Source organism: Mus musculus, chromosome 3, assembly GCF_000001635.26.
Source record: "Mus musculus strain C57BL/6J chromosome 3, GRCm38.p6 C57BL/6J".
NCBI classification, from domain to species: Eukaryota; Metazoa; Chordata; class Mammalia; order Rodentia; family Muridae; genus Mus; species Mus musculus.
In genome coordinates, this window is record NC_000069.6 from 36,862,823 (window position 1) to 36,884,121 (window position 21,299).

The 21,299-nt window shown below is 38.7% G+C and overlaps 1 protein-coding gene across 17 annotated transcripts in view; it reads left to right on the forward strand.

Annotated features, from left to right (window-relative positions):
• Positions 1 to 240: 240 nt before the first annotated feature.
• 4932438A13Rik (RIKEN cDNA 4932438A13 gene) overlaps positions 241 to 21,299 on the forward strand; it is a 189,971-nt gene continuing 168,912 nt past the window's right edge. For 16 of the 17 annotated variants that reach the window (XR_001783681.2, XM_006535446.4, XM_017319536.2 and 13 more), the window contains exons 1-6: positions 241 to 526; positions 1,565 to 1,663; positions 7,176 to 7,302; positions 11,376 to 11,492; positions 12,628 to 12,706; positions 14,852 to 14,916. Coding sequence is in view for 16 of the 17 variants with exons in the window: in XM_006535446.4 (XP_006535509.1) it covers positions 7,206 to 7,302; positions 11,376 to 11,492; positions 12,628 to 12,706; positions 14,852 to 14,916 (358 nt within the window). In the remaining variant the exon portion in view is untranslated. The remainder of the gene's footprint in view (positions 527 to 1,564; positions 1,664 to 7,175; positions 7,303 to 11,375; positions 11,493 to 12,627; positions 12,707 to 14,851; positions 14,917 to 21,299) is intronic. The other variant, NM_172679.2, reaches the window with a different exon arrangement.

Here is a 21,299-nt window from a genome sequence, read left to right on the forward strand (position 1 = left end):
TTGTAAAAACAGGATTCGCCTCTAGGCACAGGTTCCAACTTTAGTCTTTAGTTTGGTCCTGAAGCTCAGGCTTTGCCCCATTGACCTAGATCTCATCCCTAGGGCCTAAGCCCTGTCCTCTGCCCCGGCCTTCCAAGGCCCCGCCTCCGCCCCGGCCCGCCCCGCCCCGGCCCCGCCCCCGGCCCAAGCGGCGCTTCTCCGTTCGGGCCTGGTGCCAGTGAGGGGCGGGGCTAACTCGGTTCTTGGGCGGGGCCAGAGTGGCGTACACGGAGGCGCTGGCGCCTTGACGTGATACGCTGCCAGTTGACGCAGCTGCGGTGCCGCTGGCCTCCACTCCTGCCTCGGCTCTACTCCTCCGCCCCATGGGTGTCCGAGGCGGCGGGCCGAGCTGGACGTGCTACAGGCTGAGGGTGTAAGCATCAGCGGAGGTCCCGACTCGGGGCTGTTGTGCTGTCAAGTGAGAGGAGCTCGAGAGGCTGCGCGCGGTGAGGGCTGGGAGGTGGCGAGGTGGGCAGCGCCTTTCCGGGTGAGTCTGGAAGGTTTGCGGGGTCGCGGCTGTGGCGCGGGCCTGGGGGTCGGAGGTCGGAGGTCGGAGGTTAAGGTGGAGGCCTAGCAGGCCCTGACAGCCGGGTGCTGGGGTTGCGGGCGGGGGGGGCGGGCGCGCGGACCTGGCGGGGTGGGCAGGGCCGAGCGCCCCGGGTTGGCTCGGCCCTCGTCTGGTAGGGCATACCTGAGTGGACACCTCTCCTGCCAGAGGAAGGTCCACAAGGGTTATCTTCCATCCGGGGAATATTAGATTTCTTCCTTCCTCGCCCCATCGGTTGTGGTGTTGACAGTGGGATGTCCGGTAAAGGGGACGAATTCTTGTAAATTTCCTCTGAGCAGTCATGGGTTCTGGAACGGAGAAAGTAGGTTTCAGGTGGTTTCGCGTTGCTGCTTTCATCCCGTGCATGACAACGAAGCAGATTTAATCTGACAAGTATAAAAGTGGATGAGTTAGTCAGAATATTTGACTTAGCAATGACTGCTATGTGCTATTTTAATATGCGCTCATACAGTTTGTAACAAAAAGGTGAAGCCTTTCCCCACTTTGTAGCTGAGAACCTTGGAACAGAACTGTTTCAAACCTGACTTTCTCACTTTATGGCCCCTCAGTTAGCATGCCACCCCCCCCCCATTACTCAAATGCCTTAAAAGTTTGCAAGGCAAGTGCCCTGTGATAAAATGTGCCAGGTGCCCAGAGTAGAGAGGAAATGAAGGCACAGTTCTTTCCAGCAGACTCGGTGTCAGTAGAAACATTCTTTCAAGGCTGCACTTTTAAGTGTGCCTCGCAGGTAGAACGTCACCATTAGCATCCTGACTCCTACCTCGTGGACTCCTATGTTTCTTTTACATATAAAGTGGTTCTTAAATTATTTTAGTCTTATTTGAGGTGTAGGAATGTAACATTGGACCAAATACTGAAGAGTTTCCTGGTGTGTTTAAATAATTTAGTTTGAAACGGTTGCTCTACCAACAAAGTTAGGATACCTTTTCTAATTGATTGATATGCTGGTCTTTTCAGACTTGTTAAGATGAAGCGCTGCAGAAGGACCTTCAGAAGAGGAAAGATAAACAACATTGAAGATTAAAAAACTAAACAAAATAAAACAAGAAATCTTGTGTAAGTATTTCTGCCTAAGATTTAAAAAAAATCTAATTTCTTATTAAAGTCCAGATAGAGAAAAGTTAACTTTATGCTTCATTTGTGATTCAGTCCATCTGTGACCCACAAATCATTCCATCTGCATTTTGGACTGCTGATACCTGGATACCTGATTGATAATTAACTCAAGTGCTTAACTTTTGCATTGGCATAGGAACGCCCAGGGGAGGGACCAACCATCGCCGGGTGCCAGTTTGCTTTTCTTTTGCTTGCTCTATTATTTGCTCATGTTTACAAAATGCTTAGAAAAGAATATTTATATGTCTCTGTGTGCGCTTGTTATTGTTGTAGTAATTTGCCTTTTAAGTACAGATAAAGATCTCTGCAGCCAAGGCTTGCCTGGAACTAGAGATTCTCCTGCCTCAGCTTCTTGGTATAGGTTTGCAACAATTACCCAACTTGAAATGTTTTCTTCCTTTCTCTCTCTTTCTTTCTTTCTCTCTCTTTTTTTTAAATTTTGGGTTCTAAAGAGAATAGTAAAAGACATGGATAAAAACGATTGAATTCATTTAATAGATATTTATAAAGTACTATATAGCAGAGACCATTTTGAGCTTCTGGTAAAGAATGAAATAGTAGAGGAAGAGAAAAGAAGTGCCTCTGTTTCTCTTGAATTATTTGCTGTGTGAAGATTATTCAGCAGGTTCTTACATTAGCTTTCAGCTTCTCTTCATGATGCAGTTGGTGTACAATGAGTTGTGGCTGAGCTGGATAGCCATAGATCTGTGGATACTCTGTGGCCTTGATCCATTGCCTTATGCCAGAATATGCTCTTCCTATTAAAGACTGTATTAGTTTCCTTTCAGTGCTGTGATAAGACCCCATGACCAAGGCAACATAAAGGACAGTTTAATTTGGCTTATGGTCCTAGAGGGTTAGAGTCTATGATGGTGGAACAAAGGCATGGTGGCAGTGGCTAGAGCAGCAGCCAAGCGCTTCGATCTTGATCCATAATCAGGAGGCAGAGTGCATTCTAGGAATGGCACTAGTTTATGAAATCTTAAGGCCTACCTCCACTGACACACCCATTTCAAGGCTACACTTCCTAAGCCTTGCCAAACAGTTTTACCAACTTTGAGTATTCAAACCACCACATTTCACTCCCTGGCCTCACCAACTTGTGGCCATATCATACTGCATAATGCATAATGCTTCTAGTCCAACTTCAAAAATACCTTTTGGTATTAAACTGTTTAAAAAAATCTAAAGTTTTAAGTCTCTTCTGGGACTCAAAGAAATCTCACAATTGTAAGCCTGTGTGAAATCAAAAAAATTTAAATATTTTCAATATTCAATGGCTTAGAATATGGATTCCAATTTTAAGGGGGGGGGGAGAATAGGCTATAGTAAGGAAATACTGGCCCAGAAGAAAGACTGAAACCCAGTAGGGAAAACCCCAAATCCTGAGCTCCATGTCTGAGGTCAAAGGGCTTGGATGGCTCTCTCCATTCAGCTTTCTGCCTGCAGCACACTCCTCATTCTTGGGCTGATTCCATTTCCTCTGTTCTACTCTCTCTGGCAGATATCCCATGGCTCTGGCACCTCTAAAATCTTGAGATCTCCTAGACAATTCTGGCTTAATTTACAGAGCTTCAGACGATGGCCTCTTAGGGTCTCCATGCAGAGACTCGCCTGTCAGCTGCTTGCCTGCAGTGGTTCTTCTTAACCGCTGAGGGGTTTCTGTCATCCTTTTACTCTTTTATCCTTCGTGACTCCACATTGTGCTGCTCACTGGGGATGGAGCCTGGCCTCACATTTACTGCAGCTTTAATTTGTTGTTGCCTTTAAATTCCTTGGGCTTTTTCTTTTCACAACTTGGAGGCTTATTTGACTGAGGTCTTACCTCAGTGTGCCTCCTGTATGCCAGTGCTTGATCTCCTTATCTCCTTCAGAACAAGCCTTGATTCCAGCACTACATTTCCGGGTTTCCCTTCAAGTTGTACATTTTGTATTTCATTTGCCCTACTTGATCTTTTTCATTGTAGACCTGCATAAGAGTGATTATGAATAACTATGTGACAGAGTCAATATGAGGCTGTCTTGAAATCTTCACTGCCAAAGAAATTAGTCTATTACTTTTCAACTTAGCCTCAGGCTGAGTTTTAGGACAAGGTTTAAAGGCAGCCACGTTATTTATTTATTTATTTGCCAAAATTCCATGAAAGTAGTCTGAGATGAGCTGCTAATATTTTTTCCCCTCTAAAACTTCTTGAGCTGGGGCTCCATAATCCACATTTTTCTCAGTACGTCTGCCTTCTTTTTATGTTCCTGCTTAGAAAATAGGAGCTTAAGCTTTGCTTATAGCATTCAACTGCTTTTCTCATCCAATGTCCTGAAGTCTTCCACATCTTCCCAAAACAAAAACAACAAAAATGGCATGGTCAGGCTTGTCACAGCAATAGCTCATTTCCTGATAGCAGCTGCTATATTAGTTTTTTTCCTGATGCTATAATAAAGACATCATGACCAAGGCAACTTGTAAAAGGAAGACTTTAGTTTGGCTTTATGGATCCAGACAGTTAGTTTGGGTGGTTAGTATGATGACAGAGCAAATGAGAACAAATGGCTGGAGCAGCAGCTGAGAGCTCACAGATTCTCAAGCGGGAGGCAGAGAGGGGCACACTGGCAATGAGGAGGTTGCTTTGAAACCACAAAGCCCTTGCCCAGTGACACATCTCCTCCAACAAAGCCACACCTCCCAAGTCTTTACCAACCAACGCCACCAACTGGGGACCAAGTAGTTAAACATATGGGCCTATGGAGGTCATTCTCTGGTCTTTACTAGCTCAAGATGTGTTTGTTTGTTTGTTTGTTTGTTTTTTCCTTTTTTTCCTTTTTTTGGGGGGTTTTTCGAGACAGGGTTTCTCTGTGTAGCCCTGGCTGTCCTGGAACTCACTTTGTAGAGCAGGCTGGCCTCGAACTCAGAAATCCACCTGCCTCTGCCTCCCAAGTGCTGGGATCAAAGACACGCGCCACCACGCCCGGCTTCAAGATGTGTTTTAACACTGGGTTTTTGTCTGATGACTTTTCTTAGGTGTTTTGCATTAATCTTATATTGAGGAGAATGCTGGTAGATACTGATCCCGCAGACTTATGCTGTGCAGCCTCAACACCCTCTTCCTTCATTCCTTTGATAAGAATCATGGGTTGTTATAATGGAAGATGGTGGTGATGTTGTATGGGGATTCTGTGTTCTTTTGTGGATGGGTCACTATTTCTCGGGAAACAAAGTATCTTTTATGTGGAGATTTGACTGTCAGAACATATCTCTCAGTTAATGTCAGTAGTAAACTCTGCCTCCTTAAGTATATAATCATTTGACATTTCTAAGATGATAAAAATTAGCATAAATAGGTACATGGCATTTTATCACATGTAATTCATTATAAAATATGTGGATATTTATTTGTACCTTTTTTTTTTTTGAGATGCATTTAACTAGCCTTAAATTCAGGCTCTAGGCTTAGCTACCGGAGGAAGTAAGACTATAGGAGTAATTACATTAACATTATCTTACTGTATTACTGGAGTCACTATGGCTGTGTATGTTCCTGGCCTTTTTTCTTCTTTGGTGTCAATTCTGCGTCCTCACATATTTGTATTTTTTTGACTATGGGTCTTTTCAAAGTGTGTGTCTCCTATATTTAAATTAAAAAATTGTTGAACAAAAAAGAGTGGACGAGAATAGAATGTTCATGTATTGTAAAGTGATCCCTTCCTTCTAAAATTTAAGCTGGTGACAGGTTTTGCAGTGCCTTGAGAGATGTAACAACATGTCTTACTCAGTTTGTAGACAGTGGGGAAAATGTAAATGTAAAAACCCCTTTCCCATTATTTTCTCTAGCTTTTCTGTTGTTTCATAGCATGCTCACTGTCTGTTGTTCTATACCCCCTCATTTTACTTTAACAGATGTTAACTTCTTTATGCTATGCTAATATTACACACACACACACACACACACAGAGTACACAAACAGAGTACACACACACACACAGAGTACACACTTGGAAAATTATGATTTGTTGTCATCCTCAAAGTGAGAGTTGTGCTGAACAATCAAAATATATTTAGAAAGTTAACAAGTCATATATTTTGAATTTCAGTGAAAAAGTTATCTTCATCATTCTTTGTCCATTTTGAAAAGATTTACTGTCATGTTTTCCCCAGACTTACCTGTGCTACTTGGTCAAAGGAATATTAACAATGCAGTTCTCTTTATGACTCTTTTCTCCACTTTTCTTTGACTTTTTTTTTAAAAATTGGATTATTACTGGATTCTTTTTGCTGTAAGTGAGCTGGGCTAATTGTGTGAATTGTGTATTTAAAAGGAAATACCTGTCTTGTCTTTTAATTAGAGTATAAGAACTTTATTTTTATTCATTCTTTATATATAGAATAATCATAATTATGCTACTTGTGTGAATATGAATATTGTCTTAGGCAATACCCAAGACACCCAATGTTGCTATTAAAAGACACTATGACTAAAGTAATTCTTATAAAAGAAATCATTTAATTGGGTGCTTGATTACAGTATCAGAGATTTAGTTTGTCATCATCATGATGGAGAAGTAGTTGAGAGTTTTATCCTGATCTACAGAGAGGGGGCGGGGGAAGAGAGGAGACAGGGAGACAGAGAGACAGAGAGAGACAGCCAGACACTGGCATGGGCTTTTGAAATCTCAAAGCCCACCCTCAGTGACACCCTTCATACAAGGCCATACCTCCTAATCCTTCTAATCCTGTCAAGGAGTCCTACTCCTTGCTGACTAACCATTCAAATATATGAGCCTATGGGGCTATCTTATTCAAACCATCATGTGTATATATCTATATACATATTTATCTATACAATTGGCTACATCTGCTCATAGTTTGACATTTTATTATAATTTATCCTGAACATCTGAAGACAAAAGGTCATTTAACTATTCACAAACTACCTAGAGTGAACTTGACTTGGAAATCTTGTCAAATATAGAGAAATGATGGAGATTATGAAGACTTGTTTAATTTATAAATATTAAGTGGCAACTTTTGGAGAAAATCTAGATGAGTAATTATGTAGATGCTTAATATTCCATATTAAAATAGGCTTTTATTTTGAGCTTTAATAGTAACCACGCTTCTCTTAGTAACTACTCCTTTTTTTTTTTTTTTTTTTTTTCTTGAGACAGGGTATCTCTATGTAATTCTGGCTACCCTGGAACTTTCTGTGGATGAGGCTTGCCTTGAACTCCCAGAGATTTGCCTGCCCTGAATGATAAAATCAATATATTACTAATGTGAACCATGGCCTTATATTTAGATAGAAATATGTACACAGTTCATTTGTTGTTTACTTGCATTGCCAGTGAAAGAAGTAGAAGGCAACTTATCAAGCCTTGTTAATTCACCTTTTATCCCTTTACATGATTTTTTGTTGCAGCTTTGTGAATCTTTGATTTCAAGTTTGTTAATCTCCTTTAGGCCTTTAGATGTTCTGGAATAACACCAGTGATGGATCAAAGGAAGAATGACAGCATTGTCCCCAGTATCACTCAATTAGAAGATTTCCTTACAGAACACAATTCCAATGTTGTTTGGCTTCTTGTTGGTAAGTAGACTGTGTATTTTCTGCATGCATTAACAACGGCCAGATTTTAGGCAGTGGCTGACTGAACCTGGAGTGCTATAGCAGCATCCGTTTATCTTTAGGAAAGGGAGTTTGTGTATGTCGTTTGAATATTTGCTCTGGAAATTGCTCTGTATTTTCCCCTCTTAGGCTGCCTAGTTATATGTCTTAAGAGAGGTGGGGGAGAAAAAACATTGATTGTCTTTAGCTTATTTTGCATGTTTTAAATTACCTTCCACATCCCTGCTCCAACACATACACAAACATTTTTATTATAAGTGTAATAAATGTCCACGGTAAACATTTTATAGTGAAACAACATATATTTAATACTTTATTTTCTTCTCAGTTGGGGGAAAATGGCAGTGGCTTATGCTATCTATACCTTTTTTATATAATGGTATAGAAGTTTTCTAGGTATGCACATAGTTCATTCAAACAGTGCATAATTAAATGTTAGAGAAGGGAAGGGAGGAAATGAGTGAATGAGTGGCTAACTGATTATGAAGGAGAAAAGGTAGAAAAATAATACTAGTGAAAAGAGGCTGTTACTGTGCACAAATCGACATGAAATTGTGCTGTTTAAGTTGAGTAGAAACTTGAAGCGTAGAAGGGAAAATAGGGAGGGTAGAAAGGAAAAGGAGACTTACCTGATACGCTTCCGATCTTTGCTATACTGAGTGCAATAGGAAGTTTGCATGTGTTGTTTCAACACACAAAGCAGTTTTATGAAGATAGGCTTTAATTTTTTCCATTTTAATCTGTTGGACCACTGTGGTCCATGGACCTTAAATAAGGTCCATGGATTGCATAGCTCCTTTCCCTGCGTGCATGCTTTTGCCTCTTTCATGATTTGATGCCATATGCTATAAGGCAGGGGTATGGGTGGAAGTGACACATATACCGAAGGAATAATGATGTTTCATAATTTGTAGGTAGGATTGAATTACAGTTTAGACTTTGAGTTCTGTATTTTCCATTTGACAAAACTACTGTAAATTCTTAATGAAAGCCAAAAACTAAAATGAATATTTTCAGTGCCCTGTACTCTTGGGTCCTAGAATCCTAATGAGGTAAGGTGAGGAAATGAAGACAGACACACATACAGAAGGAGTCAGGTGAGCACACTATGATGAAGTGGCACCCACTGCCTCATGACCCAAAACCTCAGTGTATTTATTAAGGACAGCACTGGGGAGGGGCTGGCTAGTCTCAGTGAGAGGTCTCTGTAGAGCAGTCTCAGGCTGTGAATCAATATTAGAGGAGGAGGAAAGCTGTAGCTGCTGGCTTGTTATGTACCTGGTTACTCATCTGTACTCTCACCCCTGAGGGAAGCTTTGCATTCTTCTGAGCTTCACCTGGGCAAGACTTGCAACTCCCATGGGGCTGAGACTTAGTCCCCAACATGGCTGTGCTTATGTCAACCTTCACTCTGTCAGGCTTCCTCTATTTCCTACAAATACTGACTATTTGTATGAAATAGAACTCAAATATTAGTGTGAAATTCATAAAAGCAGCATTGGAAATGACCTGAGTTTGATTAAGTTGCAGAATTTTTCCTTATTTCAGATTTGTTCCATTCCTGTCATGTACAGCTCCTGTCTATATAAACTTTTTTTTTTTTTTTGGAAATAAAACAGTAGCAATAAAAAGAGAATTTTTCTAAGAACAGTTTTTGTGGTGAAATTGTAGTACTTATGTAACAAAGCTGACAGAGCTGTTGTGGCTGGTGCGTTTAAGAAATATGGTGTTCTCTTAGGACTTGCTTACTGTTCTAAAAACTCTGCAACGAAAGTTTGAACAAACTTAAGATTTTACTGTGATGTTGGTAGGTCACATCTTAACCTACACATTGCTTTCACCTTTTTTAGAAAGACTTACACATTAAAAGCAAAGGGCAACTCATTACTTTTTGTATTTTTCCTTTTGTGTATTCATGAATAAGGTGTCTTAAAAATATAAATCTTGTAGATGACTATTCATAACTAACTAGACTATCATTTGCTCTACCATAATCAGTGACATTCTTCAAAAGTAGGGTATTGTCATAACAGTTACTATAGATATTTAGAATAAGGCAGCCTATTTAATGTTCCTTTTGACAAAAAGTCCTGTTTTACTGATTTTTATTTTGTATGTGCATATGCACATGATGGTGTGTGTGTGTGATGTCTGTGTTTTGTGGAGACTAGAGTTGACATCAGGTGCTTTCCTCAGTCTCTCTTCTGTCTTATATCTTAAGACAGGGTCCTTGAACAAAGTTGGAGCTCATTGCTTCCACTAGGCTGGTTAGCCGATGAACTCTGGGGATCCTACTCTTTCTAGCTCCCCAGGTCTGTTTTACAATTGCATGGTGCCATACCTATCTTTTATAGGGGTACTGGAGATCCAAGCTCAGTGCTTCATGCAAGCACTATACCAGCTAAGCCATTTCCCTGGCCCTGCTTATCTAAAAGTAGAGATTGTTGATTCATAATTTTTAACAATGATTTTTTCTAAGTTGAAAAAACTCATTAAGAAGGATGGCTGAGGTCTAAACTGGAGTGACTTGATTGTTGTGGCAGCAGCTCTTAAGCAGCTTACCTGTCTCTTAAGCTGAGCCATTGTTCCTTACTGGCTCCTTGCAGCAGGCTTCTGCTGGGCAGGGCAGGGCAGGGCATACTGAGAGGAATAGAGATGCTGTTAGAATCTTTGGGGATTAAACTGGGTATGGATACCCAGTAAGCCATGGATGGAAGAAAAACAGTAGCTTCAGTAGTGAAAGGACAAAAAAATTGGAAAACAAGTCTTTGGGACTATGTGGAGGGGGAGGTGGCATTGTGCTCTGGGCTTTTTCCTTCACTGTTACTGACTATTGCCTTGTTGCACACTGTGTTTTGTACTCATTCAAAATTATTAGGGTCGGAACAACTGTTAATTAAAGATTATTCTGTTTTCATAATAGATTGCCTTGCAGTCAGTAGTGACTTGTTCTCAGAGCTGAGTCAAGTCCAATGGGGAAAATGACACCTTAACCATATTACAATATAGTTCCACTTGAACAGTGCACATACTTGCATTGAAAAAAAATGTGGGTGATTAAAAATGACCTAATTTCAGATGCTTATATCCCAACACAGACCTGCAAGAAACATAAAAAAGCAAGGTTGTACTATGCATTTGAAAATTCCTGTGTGTGGGGAAGTTATAGGGAACTTTTGGGATAGCATTTGAAATGTATATAAAGAAAATATCTAATAAAAAAAGAGAAAATTCCTAATTAGATAATAAGAGACTCCAGTGAGAGCAAATTAGATGAAATCTCAAGGAAGTTAAAAAAGAATAATAAAGGATGTTCAGTGAAAGGAGAGGACATGAATAAACTGAGCAAATTAAAAAAGCATGAACAATTGAATGAAATTAAGATGTCAATACATAGATAAGAAAGAGGTGTTCATTAGAGACACTGGAAGTGCTGAAAATAAATTGGTTTGGAAATTTGGAAATGAAAATGCCAATAAATTAAAAATAAAAAATCTTAGAGAAAGTCTCACCAATAAAATAAATAGATCAAATGAAAAGTGAATTCCAGGGCTTGAAGAGATGATAGATGAATAGAATATCCCGAGAGTAATCAAGGTGAAATAGTAAGACAGTATGAAGAGAACACACAGGATTTGTGGAGTACCATTGGATGGATCAACTTGGAATCCGTGGGCAGAGAAGAGGGGGTAAACGGTATGCAGAGCAGAGGAAGAGTGGTGCAGGCTGTGACACACATAACGGCAGATACCTGTCAGAAGAACTCCTTCCTTATTTTAGTTTTTTTAACCAAAAATGAAGGCAGAGGCATGGAGCAATGCCTACAAGTTCTTGAAACGTTCCACTTTAATCTGATCAGAACCTACATTTAAAATTTTTTAATTATAATTTTTTGTTTGGCAGGTAACTAGGAAAATAAAATTTATGTAGGAAAGAAGCAATCCATGATTTTTAAGATTGCAAGTATTGTCAGAGTACAGATTACTATATGATAGTACATTTTGTTTTTACTGACTTGTTTTTCCTCTCAACAGCTACCATTTTGTCTTGTGGATGGATTATTTATCTTACATACTACAATTCTCGGAATGTTGGTCTTATTTTAACACTGGTTCTTAACAGATTGTATAAACATGGCTATATCCATATTGGTAAGTGTGTATAACACTATTTCTTCCATGTAATTATAAGATAATATATTATAAATTTATAGTTTACAAACAAATAGTAGCTTTAGAACATCACCATGTGTTTGAAGAAATCAGTCTATGTGGCCTTTCCTGTAACATTTCTTAGACAGAAATGAGCTGCCATTTGGTTATTTTTACCCTGCTCTTATCCTATTTGCTCCTTATTTTTTTTTAATAAAATGTACTTACTAGAAATATTTGAGAAACTTAAAATACTTAAAGTTTCCTTAGAATCTGCCTGGACTTTGAATAGTCATTATAGGTTTTCCCCTTTTTTATAAGGTTGATACTTTAAAAATTTATAAGTTGGTATAATTTTGTGTATTCTATTTTGTGGTCACTTGTTGTCAGTTTCTTACTATCAGGAGAAAATTTGTAAGTGGATGGAAATTTGTATTAGGAAGCCAGGTTCCTTGGGAATCCTAATGGTTATTTGGCAGAATGGGCAGTGAGGTGGCTGGATAGAGTCCTCCAGCAGTCCTCATATTCAGATGCTTCTTAATGAGTACAAGAAAATCTTCTCTGAAATATGAATCATCTTCTGTTAATTAGGGGAAATGACTGATGCAGACAGGCTAATGGAGAAAGATGATGAATTAGATACCTTTTGGGTAGTGTAGTAGCTGTTTATAATTAAACAATTTACTCATATGAAGTAGTTACATATTATGGCTATTTAGTAGTTCAGTCCGTAGTGGTTTGATCCTTTTGTTTTCATTGGTGAAAGAAAGATGAGCAATTTATAAGAATTCCAAGGGGGCTGGAGAGATGGCTCAGTGGTTAAGAGCACTGATTGCTCTTCCCAAGGTCCTGAGTTCAATTCCCAGCAACCACATGATGGCTCACAACCATCTGTAATGGGATCTGATGCCCTCTTCTGGTGTGTCTGAGAGAGCACTGGTGTACTCATAGACATAAAATAAATAAGTAAATCTTAAAAAAAAATTAGCTAAAAAAAAGAATTGCAAGTATATGGAGAATAGAATGGGAAAAGATTAATTATTTATTAAAGGCTAGGATTCATCTAAGTTCTTAATCCTCTAGTGTGCATTAAAAGAATTGCTGTATTTAATTATCATTGTGTTTTTCCTAACAGGTTCTTTCTCTTTCTCTGTTCTTTCTGGAAAAGTCATGGTTCGTGAAATATATTACATTACAGAAGACATGTCTATTAGGTAATGAAAAGTGAAAAGAGACCCAAACAAATGTGAAATATAAAAATGATTTTATTTAATGACTTATACATTCAAATAAGCCATAAAAGGTTTTTTTTCAGTAATGTTTAAAAATTATTTTTGCCAATGAGTTAATTTGGTTTAGTTAATTTAGACTAGGAAAAATTTTTCTTAGCTGGCAGTTTATAGAAGTGAATAATTGCATTTGATTTGTAGCTGAAAAATTGAACCATTGATGGACCTGCCATTTCAATGGTGGTTACATGAAATATGTGTTAGGAATATTGGTAGTTCTTATCAACTAGCTCCTTATTCAAGGTAAGCATATACAAGTATTGAGCATGTATTAGCAACTAAAATTTTGCTGTAAGAATATAAACTAATATGAATATAATAGGAAATGACATAATTAAAGTGTTTTCTGTAAGCTTTGAAGAAAACCTTACTTTATTTTTTCCAAACGTGAGGTGTAGAGAGATGATGGACTAATTCAGACGTACTATGATTTGGCATTGTTTATACCTCATTTAAAACTTGCAAACAATTTCTGTGGTTGTTTATAGTTACTTCTAAATCAAAAAATAATATTTATGAAGCTGAGAGTGAAAGTTGATTCTTTTAAGGCACGAAGTTATAGGTCATTGTTAGATATGAAAGACTATCTTTGAAAGTTTTCTTTGAGTTTATTAGTACCCTCTTTAATTAAAGATTTGCCTTTTAAAATAGTACTCTTTATACTTTAAAAATTTTTATTAAAATATGAAATTTTCTGTTAACTCTTTTACTGTAAATATAACCTATTTACGTTTTATCTAATTAGAAGAGTTGTTTGAGTAGTTTATATTTGTTATACATGATAAGCCTATACAATTTTTATCAATCAGATAAGTTTTTCTAATTTGGATTAGGCAGTCTTTCTTTTTTTAACTGAACGGTGATGAAACAAGAACGAGTTGAGTAGAGCTAGGTGTGATAGGCCACGCCCATAATCCCAACACTTGGAAGTGGAGGCAGAACGATCTCAAAGAAGTTTATAAAGTCATCATTGGCTTTAAAACAAGTTTGTCCATTTGCCTAGGAATTTCATAAATTCATTCTTTTTAATAGCTGAGTAGTACTCCATTGTGTAGATGTACCACATTTTCTGTATCCATTCCTCTGTGGAGGGGCATCTGGGTTCTTTCCAGCTTCTGGCTATTATAAATAAGGCTGCTATGAACATAGTGGAGCATGTGTCCTTCTTACCAGTTGGAGCATCTTCTGGATATATGCCCAGGAGAGGTATTGCTGGATCCTCTGGTAGTACTAGAGGGCATTATCCTGAGTGAGGTAACACATTCAAAAAGGAACTCACACAATATGTACTCACTGATAAGTGGATATTAGCCCCAATCCTAGGATACCCAAGATATAAGATACAATTTGCTAAACACATGAAACTCAAGAAGAATAAAGACTGAAGTGTGGACACTATGCCCCTCCTTAGAATTGGGAACAAAGCACCCATGGAAGGAGTTACAAAGACAAAGTTTGGAGCTGAGATGAAAGGATGGACCTTGTAGAGACTGCCATATCCAGGGATCCACCCCATAGTCAGCATCCAAACGCTGACACCATTGCATATACTAGCAAGATTTTATCGAAAGGACCCAGATGTAGCTGTCTCTTGTGAGACTATGCCGGGGCCTAGCAAACACAGAAGTGGATGCTCACAGTCAGCTAATGGATGGATCACAGGGCTCCCAATGGAGGAGCTAGAGAAAGTAGCCAAGGAGCTAAAGGGAACTGCAACCCTATAGGTGGAACAACATTATGAACTAACCAGTACCCCGGAGCTCTTGACTCTAGCTGCATATGTATCAAAAGATGGCCTAGTCGGCCATCACTGGAAGAGAGGCCCATTGGACTTGCAAACTTTATATGCCCCAGTACAGGGGAACGCCAGGGCCAAAAAGGGGGAGTGGGTGGGTAGGGGAGTGGGGGTGGGTGGGTATGGGGGACTCTTGGTATAGCATTGGAAATGTAAATGAGCTAAATACCTAATAAAAAATGGAAAAAAAAATAAAACAAGTTTGAAGCCGACCTGGGTTTTAAAAAGTGAGTAGGTAAATTGTTTTCTTATTTTTCTAATCTGTCTTCCCTCAGGATTCAGGATGGTTTTATCATTTTTCGGTGGTGGAAAATGTATAACCCAAAGCAGAAACAACATGGTAAGTTCTCATTTTTACATGTATAAAAGGTATTTGATCATATAGTCAGAAATTTCCTTTATATGTATTTAAATGTTTTACATTATAGTTTTTGTGACGGCATTTAAAAAGCTGTTTTTTATGTCTCGCTTAAGTTAATTTTTCATTTTACCGTATTACTCAGTCATATTATCAATCTCTATCTATGTTTCTAACATCTGTTGAATATGTAGACCTGACCATATTCTGAATAAAAGGGCTTCCTACCACTCTAATCTTTGTAAGACACTCTTCAGCTCCTCTTTATTCATACTTGTTATGTTACCCAACTTTGTCTTGAATTCCTGGACTCTTAAGAGATCCTGTGTTTCAGCCTCTTTAGTAACTGGACTATAAGTATGTGCTGCTATACCGCAAATGATTATTGCTGTTAATTACTTGTTTATCAGCATTCATATGGCTTCTTTTATTAGGTCTCTTGTTCATTTCTTTTTTTGGATATGTTTATTTATTTATTTTTTTAAATTTAATTTTATTTGTAATTCATTTTTTAGTCTCCATATTCCATTCACCACCCCTCCCCATCCACCTTCCGACTGCTCCACATCCCATACCTCCTCCCCACCCCACCCTGTCTCCACGTGAATGTCCCCACCTCCCACCTCACTTGACCTCTAAACTCCCTGGAACCTCCAGTCTCTTGAGGGTTAGGTGCATCATCTCTGGATGAAGGCAGACCCAGAAGTCCTCTACTGTGTGTGTGTTGGGGGCCTCATATCAGCTGGTGTTTGCTGTCTGTTTGGTGGTCCAGTGTTTGAGAGATCTCGGAGGCTCAAATTAATTGAGACTGCTGGACTCTACAGGATCACCCTTCTCCTCAGCTTCTCACAGCTTTTCCCTAATTCAACAACAGGGGTCAGCTGCTTCTGTTCATTGGTTGGGTGCAGATATCTGCATCTGACTCTTTGAGCTGCTTGTTGGGTCTTTCGGAGGGCAGTCATGCTAGGTCCCTTTTTGTGAGTGCTCCATAACCTCAGTAATAGTGTCAGGCCTTGGGACCTCCCCTTGAGCTGGATCCCACTTTGGGCCTGTGACTGGACCTTCTTCTCCTCAGGCTCCTCTCCATTTCCATCCCTGTAATTCTTCCAGATAGAAATTACGGGTTAGAGGTGTGACTGTGGAATGACAACCCCATCCCTCACTTGATGTCCTGTCTTCCTGCTGGAGGTGGGCTCTGTAAGTTCCCTCTCCCTACTGTTGGGCATTTTATCAAATGAAAAGCTAGAAAAGAGTCTCTTACCTCCCCAGGTCTCTGGATCATTCTGGTGTGTGTGTGGGGGGTCCCTACAACTTCCTATTTCCTGAGGTTGCCTGTTTACAATCTTTCTGCAGGACCTCACCCAATACTAGGTCAGATTCCCCTCCCCCCCCACCACTATCCCCCACCCTGTCCACTTTCTCTCCCAATTCCCTCCCTCCCTCCCTACTTGTTATTGCTTTCTTCTCTCTCTTGTTCATTTCTTAAGCAATTGTTTTCTTCCTGTGGAGTAGTTTGAGTTTCTTAAATATTCTGTGTATCACTTTTATCAGAGGAATTTTTTTATTAGTTGTATGGTTTGAAGATATTTGTCCCCAAATGGTTTGTATTTTCTGTTAACTATTTCCTTTGTTATGAATATACTTTTATTTTGACATAATCTCACTGGTCTTTTTTGCTTACGTTTTTTGGGTCAAGCATAAATATCAGTACATGGACCAAGGTGATATTTAGTTATTACTCTTTTGTTATTTTTTTTTCCTGGTGTTTTATGATCTGGGGCTTCACAAGTCTTTCAAACTATTCTCTTGTGTTTTGTGGTCCATTTTTCTCCTTTGCATCAGTTTTAAACTTTGTGTCTAGTTTAGCATTGAATACGTGGCCTATCTCTCATGATTTGGGGTGAGAGTTTTAAAGCTATGTTTTTGTGCTCATGATTTCCTTGGCAGTTCTGGTTCTTCTTTAGTTCCACATGAACTTTAGGACTGTTTTCCATTTAGTTGCTATCTTGGTCAGTGTTCTCTTGCTGTGAAGAGACTCAGTGACATCACCAACACTTAAAATGGAAAGCATTTAATTGAGGTTTGCTTACAGTGCTTACAGAGGTTTAGTCCATTGTCATCATGCCAGGGAGTATGGTAGCATGCCAGGAGACATTGTGCTGGAAAAGGAGCTGAGGTGTCTACATCCAGATCTGCAGGCAGCAGGAAGAAAGCAACTCTGGCCTTGGAATGGGCTTTTTGAAACCTCAAAGCCAGTGACATACTTCCTCCAACAATGTTCACCTTCTAATTCTTTCTGGTAGTGCCTCTCCCTGGTAACCAGGTATTCATGAGCCTACGGGGCGTTCTCATGCAAACCACCACAGCTATGAGAGAATGGGGTTCTGAGGTGACTTCACTGACTCTGAAGACCCTCTCTAGTAAAATTTTACAGTGTCCCAGCCCAGTGAACATGAAATATATTTCTCCTAATTCAATCTCTTTCCTTCATGTTTTACAGTTTTAACTGTTTAGGACTTTAACTCCTTTGGTTAATTTAATCTTAAATACTTTTTACTTTTATTTTTGGTAACTATTCTTGGGATTGTTCTCTTGAAAACTTGCTATTAGTGTGGAGAAATGTTAATGATTTTTGAATGTTTGATTATTTTTAATCTTGTAACTTTGCTGAGTTCACTTTTTCAGTTTTAAGAGTTTCTGGTAGAATATTGAGGATTTTTTAAACTAGAAAATCGTGTTGCCAGCAAACACTTTGATGTCTTCCTTTTCTATTCATGCCTTATTTATTTCTCTTGACTTACTACTTGGACAAAGAATTACAAGTTTGAAATGACGTGAGGGTGGATATTCTTGTCTTCATTGGGTCTTAGAGAAAGAATTCCACTTTTCACTACAGAGTTAATGTTAGCTATGAACTTACTGTATATTCCACCCACCTTTTAAAGGAATTCGCTAATTTGGAAGTTAATGTTCTTAGCAATGTGCTCATAACCATACCTGTCAGAAGTAAAAAAAGATGTGAAATGGCAATGTAGAATGCACTGTCCAATCTGTGTGTATTATCCAGTAATTTAGAGTAAAGTACATTGAGTGGTGATATGCTGGAACATATCATTGACAAAATCTAAGCACTCAGTAGATTATGTAATTATTTATAACAGTATTATAATAGTGACTGTATTTCCATTCTCTAGAAGGACTTTATAACTGAGATATTCTTTCTTGCTGACTTAAGGGCAGATTCATGTGTTTTGACAATTATCCATTCAGTATAGATGGTTTGCATTCCTTGATGGAAAACTTAGGAGTCAGGTTGGAGCATGGGCTTGAAAACAGTGGAAGCTTTTCAGACTTCCAAGGAGATAAAGACAGACTCTTCATAGGACTAAGATTTTCATTACAGTTGTTTGATTGGAAGAAAAGAATGGTGTTCAGGTCCACAATTTTTTTTGCTGTAAATGTTGGTTGGAATAATTTTAACCATTAACACATTGAAATTTGTTGGTTGTTCATGATCTTTCTAGGAAGAAAGAAAGAGAGAAAGAAAGAAAGAAAGAAGAAAAGAGAGAAGGAAAAAAGCGAGGGAGGGAGACAGACATATTTAATGCTTCTTAGCCATAGAATTTGGTATTAAATATTCTCTAGGTTATAACATTAGTTCTTTGCAATAGATAGTTACATGTCTGTAGAAAGACATTTGTCATTGTTTTAGTAGGTGTACGTGTATGACCTTAGAGTATGTGCCTGTGGGTGCTTGTCTTTGCATACTTCTAAGTCTTTATATGAGCACACCTGTGATATACATCTTTGTGTATCTATTTCTTTAATAGGTATAGTATTCATTGTTTCTCTGTGTCTATGAGTGTGCTTTTACAACACGTGTCTCTACGTATGTATTGGGGTAGGGATGAAGGATGGAGGGATGAGTTTTGCTCTATAGAGTACTTCTGGGAATTTTAGGCTTAGATTTTTAAAAACCTACTTTTAATAAGGTTTCTAAAATGCTTCAGTGCCCCTGCCCTTCTAACCCACCATCAAAAAAGAAAATGTGGAAAAAAGATGGTAAATAGGATAAGGGGATGTAGATCTGTTTAAAAGTAGTTCCTTAGGGTGGTTCTATTTGTCAGAATACCAGCAGTCCAGTTTAGTAGTGCCAGGATACCAAACAGAAATTAGCAGCAGTGGCACGATCCAACAAAAACTGACAGGCCTAGGCCAAATAGGTATGAGTTAGGGAGTGACCAGGACCCACCAGGATTCCAGGAGAAGTTTTCTGTTGTGCGTCTTTCAAAAAAGCAAAGATCAGCAAAGATGAAGATGCTAGACCAACACAAAGCTAGGTATACAGGCTTGCCATCACTCCCTGTTGAGTCCTATTTATACTATCTCCAAATATCATGTATTCTCCCATGGGTCTTGCCTCAGCAAAATACCATATGAATCTGTCTTAGCAAAACACCACATGAGTCTGCATCACATGATATATCCAACAACGTCCACTTCAGAGAATTATAGCAGGCTGGTAACAATGATAAAAAATAATGACAGAAACCCTGAAGAACTACATGGATGTCAACCAATCAATCAGGCTTAGGAATTTGATTTACTGTTGGCACTCTGGATGAAATATTGTCAGTGCAGGCAAAACGAATAGAAACAATAGGGCACAGAAAAAAGGACATGAACTTAGCTAAATGTTTCTTTAAAAAAATAGGTAAAAACATGCTTTTACAAACTTTAAAAACTTGCTATTTAATACTTCTCATAAGTGATTTTTAGAAGGAAAAGATAATCTCTAGGCTGATAATTGTTCAATATAACCTAAATTTTATTCAATCTTATTTAAAATTTAGACCCATTACTATTTTTGTACAGTGATTCAAGTATGAATTGGGTTCCTTCCTATCTTTTGGGCATATAGTAGGTGCCAGCGATACTATGGTAGGCTTAATGAGCAAGCATTTTCTTCTAATAGGAGAGGCAGTAATGAACAGTGTGAAAAACCAGGGCGTGGAAGAAGGAATTAGGGGATCTTGCAGTGTTTGGTATTGTGTACTTAGAATTTAAGAGGGTTATTAAATATATTTAGAAATTAATAAATATATCTTTATACCTTGGCATCTTTAATACCTTAATGCAGGTATGTTATAATATCAGCTTTATTGAAAGGAGAGAACCTTATGAATATTTTGCATAATAGAGATGAAGTTGAGGGTAATCCTGCTTCATTTTATGCAGTCCTCATTTGTTTAGTCATTACTGCTGCTCCCATTAGGGACAAATCCTCATTGCCTTTATTGCATAAACCTAATGCGCAGGACATTTGGGCTAAAGAGTCATTACTAAACTGCCAGGTTAATTAAGTATGAAGGCGAGTATCTTAGTAAGTTTTGAGTTGAGTTGTTTATGACTTGAAAAATTGTATAATAATTTCTACTTGTACTGCTTCATGTGAGATTATAAACATTCTACTTTATATTTAGTATAAATAAATATTTAAACAGCATAAGATCTCATTGTAGATTTTTCCTTTCCTAGAAGTATGACTTACTAGGAAGATACTCTGCTTGCTTGCTTTCTCTCTCTTTCTTTCTCTCTCTCTCTTTTTCTTTTCTTTTCTTTTCTTTTTCTTTTTTTTTTTTTCTCAAGACAGGGTTTCTCTGTGTAGTCCTGGCTGTCCTAGAACTCACTCTGTAGACCAGGCTGGCCTTGAACTCAGAAATCCGTCTGCCTCTGCCTCCCGAGTGCTGGGATCAAAGGCGTGCGCCACCACGTCCGGCTTCTTTTCTTTCTTTTTGTACAAATGAGCTCTTCTGTATAGCATTCTTCTAGGCACTAGCAATCAGCAAAATGGTCCCATTGTTCACTGAGCTTCCTACATTCTTGATGGGAAGATTCAGATAATCAGCAAATAATGAGAAAATACATTGAGGAGAAAAAGTATAAAAGCAGGCACAGTTGAGTGTGGAGTACTTTTTGGTAAAGTTGCTCCTGGGAAATCAGGAGAGTCTCCATTGGCAGAGGGGAGTTAAAGAGAGCAATTCAGCATTAAGAGAGTGCATGTCCGTCAGTGTCTCAGGGAGAACTTTCTGTGGTTCTTCTGTTCCTCTCATTGCCAACACCACCGGGCCAGTTTACTTAGAGTTAGGGTAGAAAGCAGAATTACCAAGTGAGAGGGTAGACTATATAGGGCTTACATATTTCAAAGGCCATATTATTTTTCTGAACAAGGTAGGAAACCATTAGAAAATTAGAGAAGAGAGGATGAGAAGATCTTGAGTTTTAAATAGTCTGTTAGAGTGTTAAGCACAGGCACAAGGAAGAACACAACAGAAGCTGAGACTATTACAGGAAGTAGAAAGTGA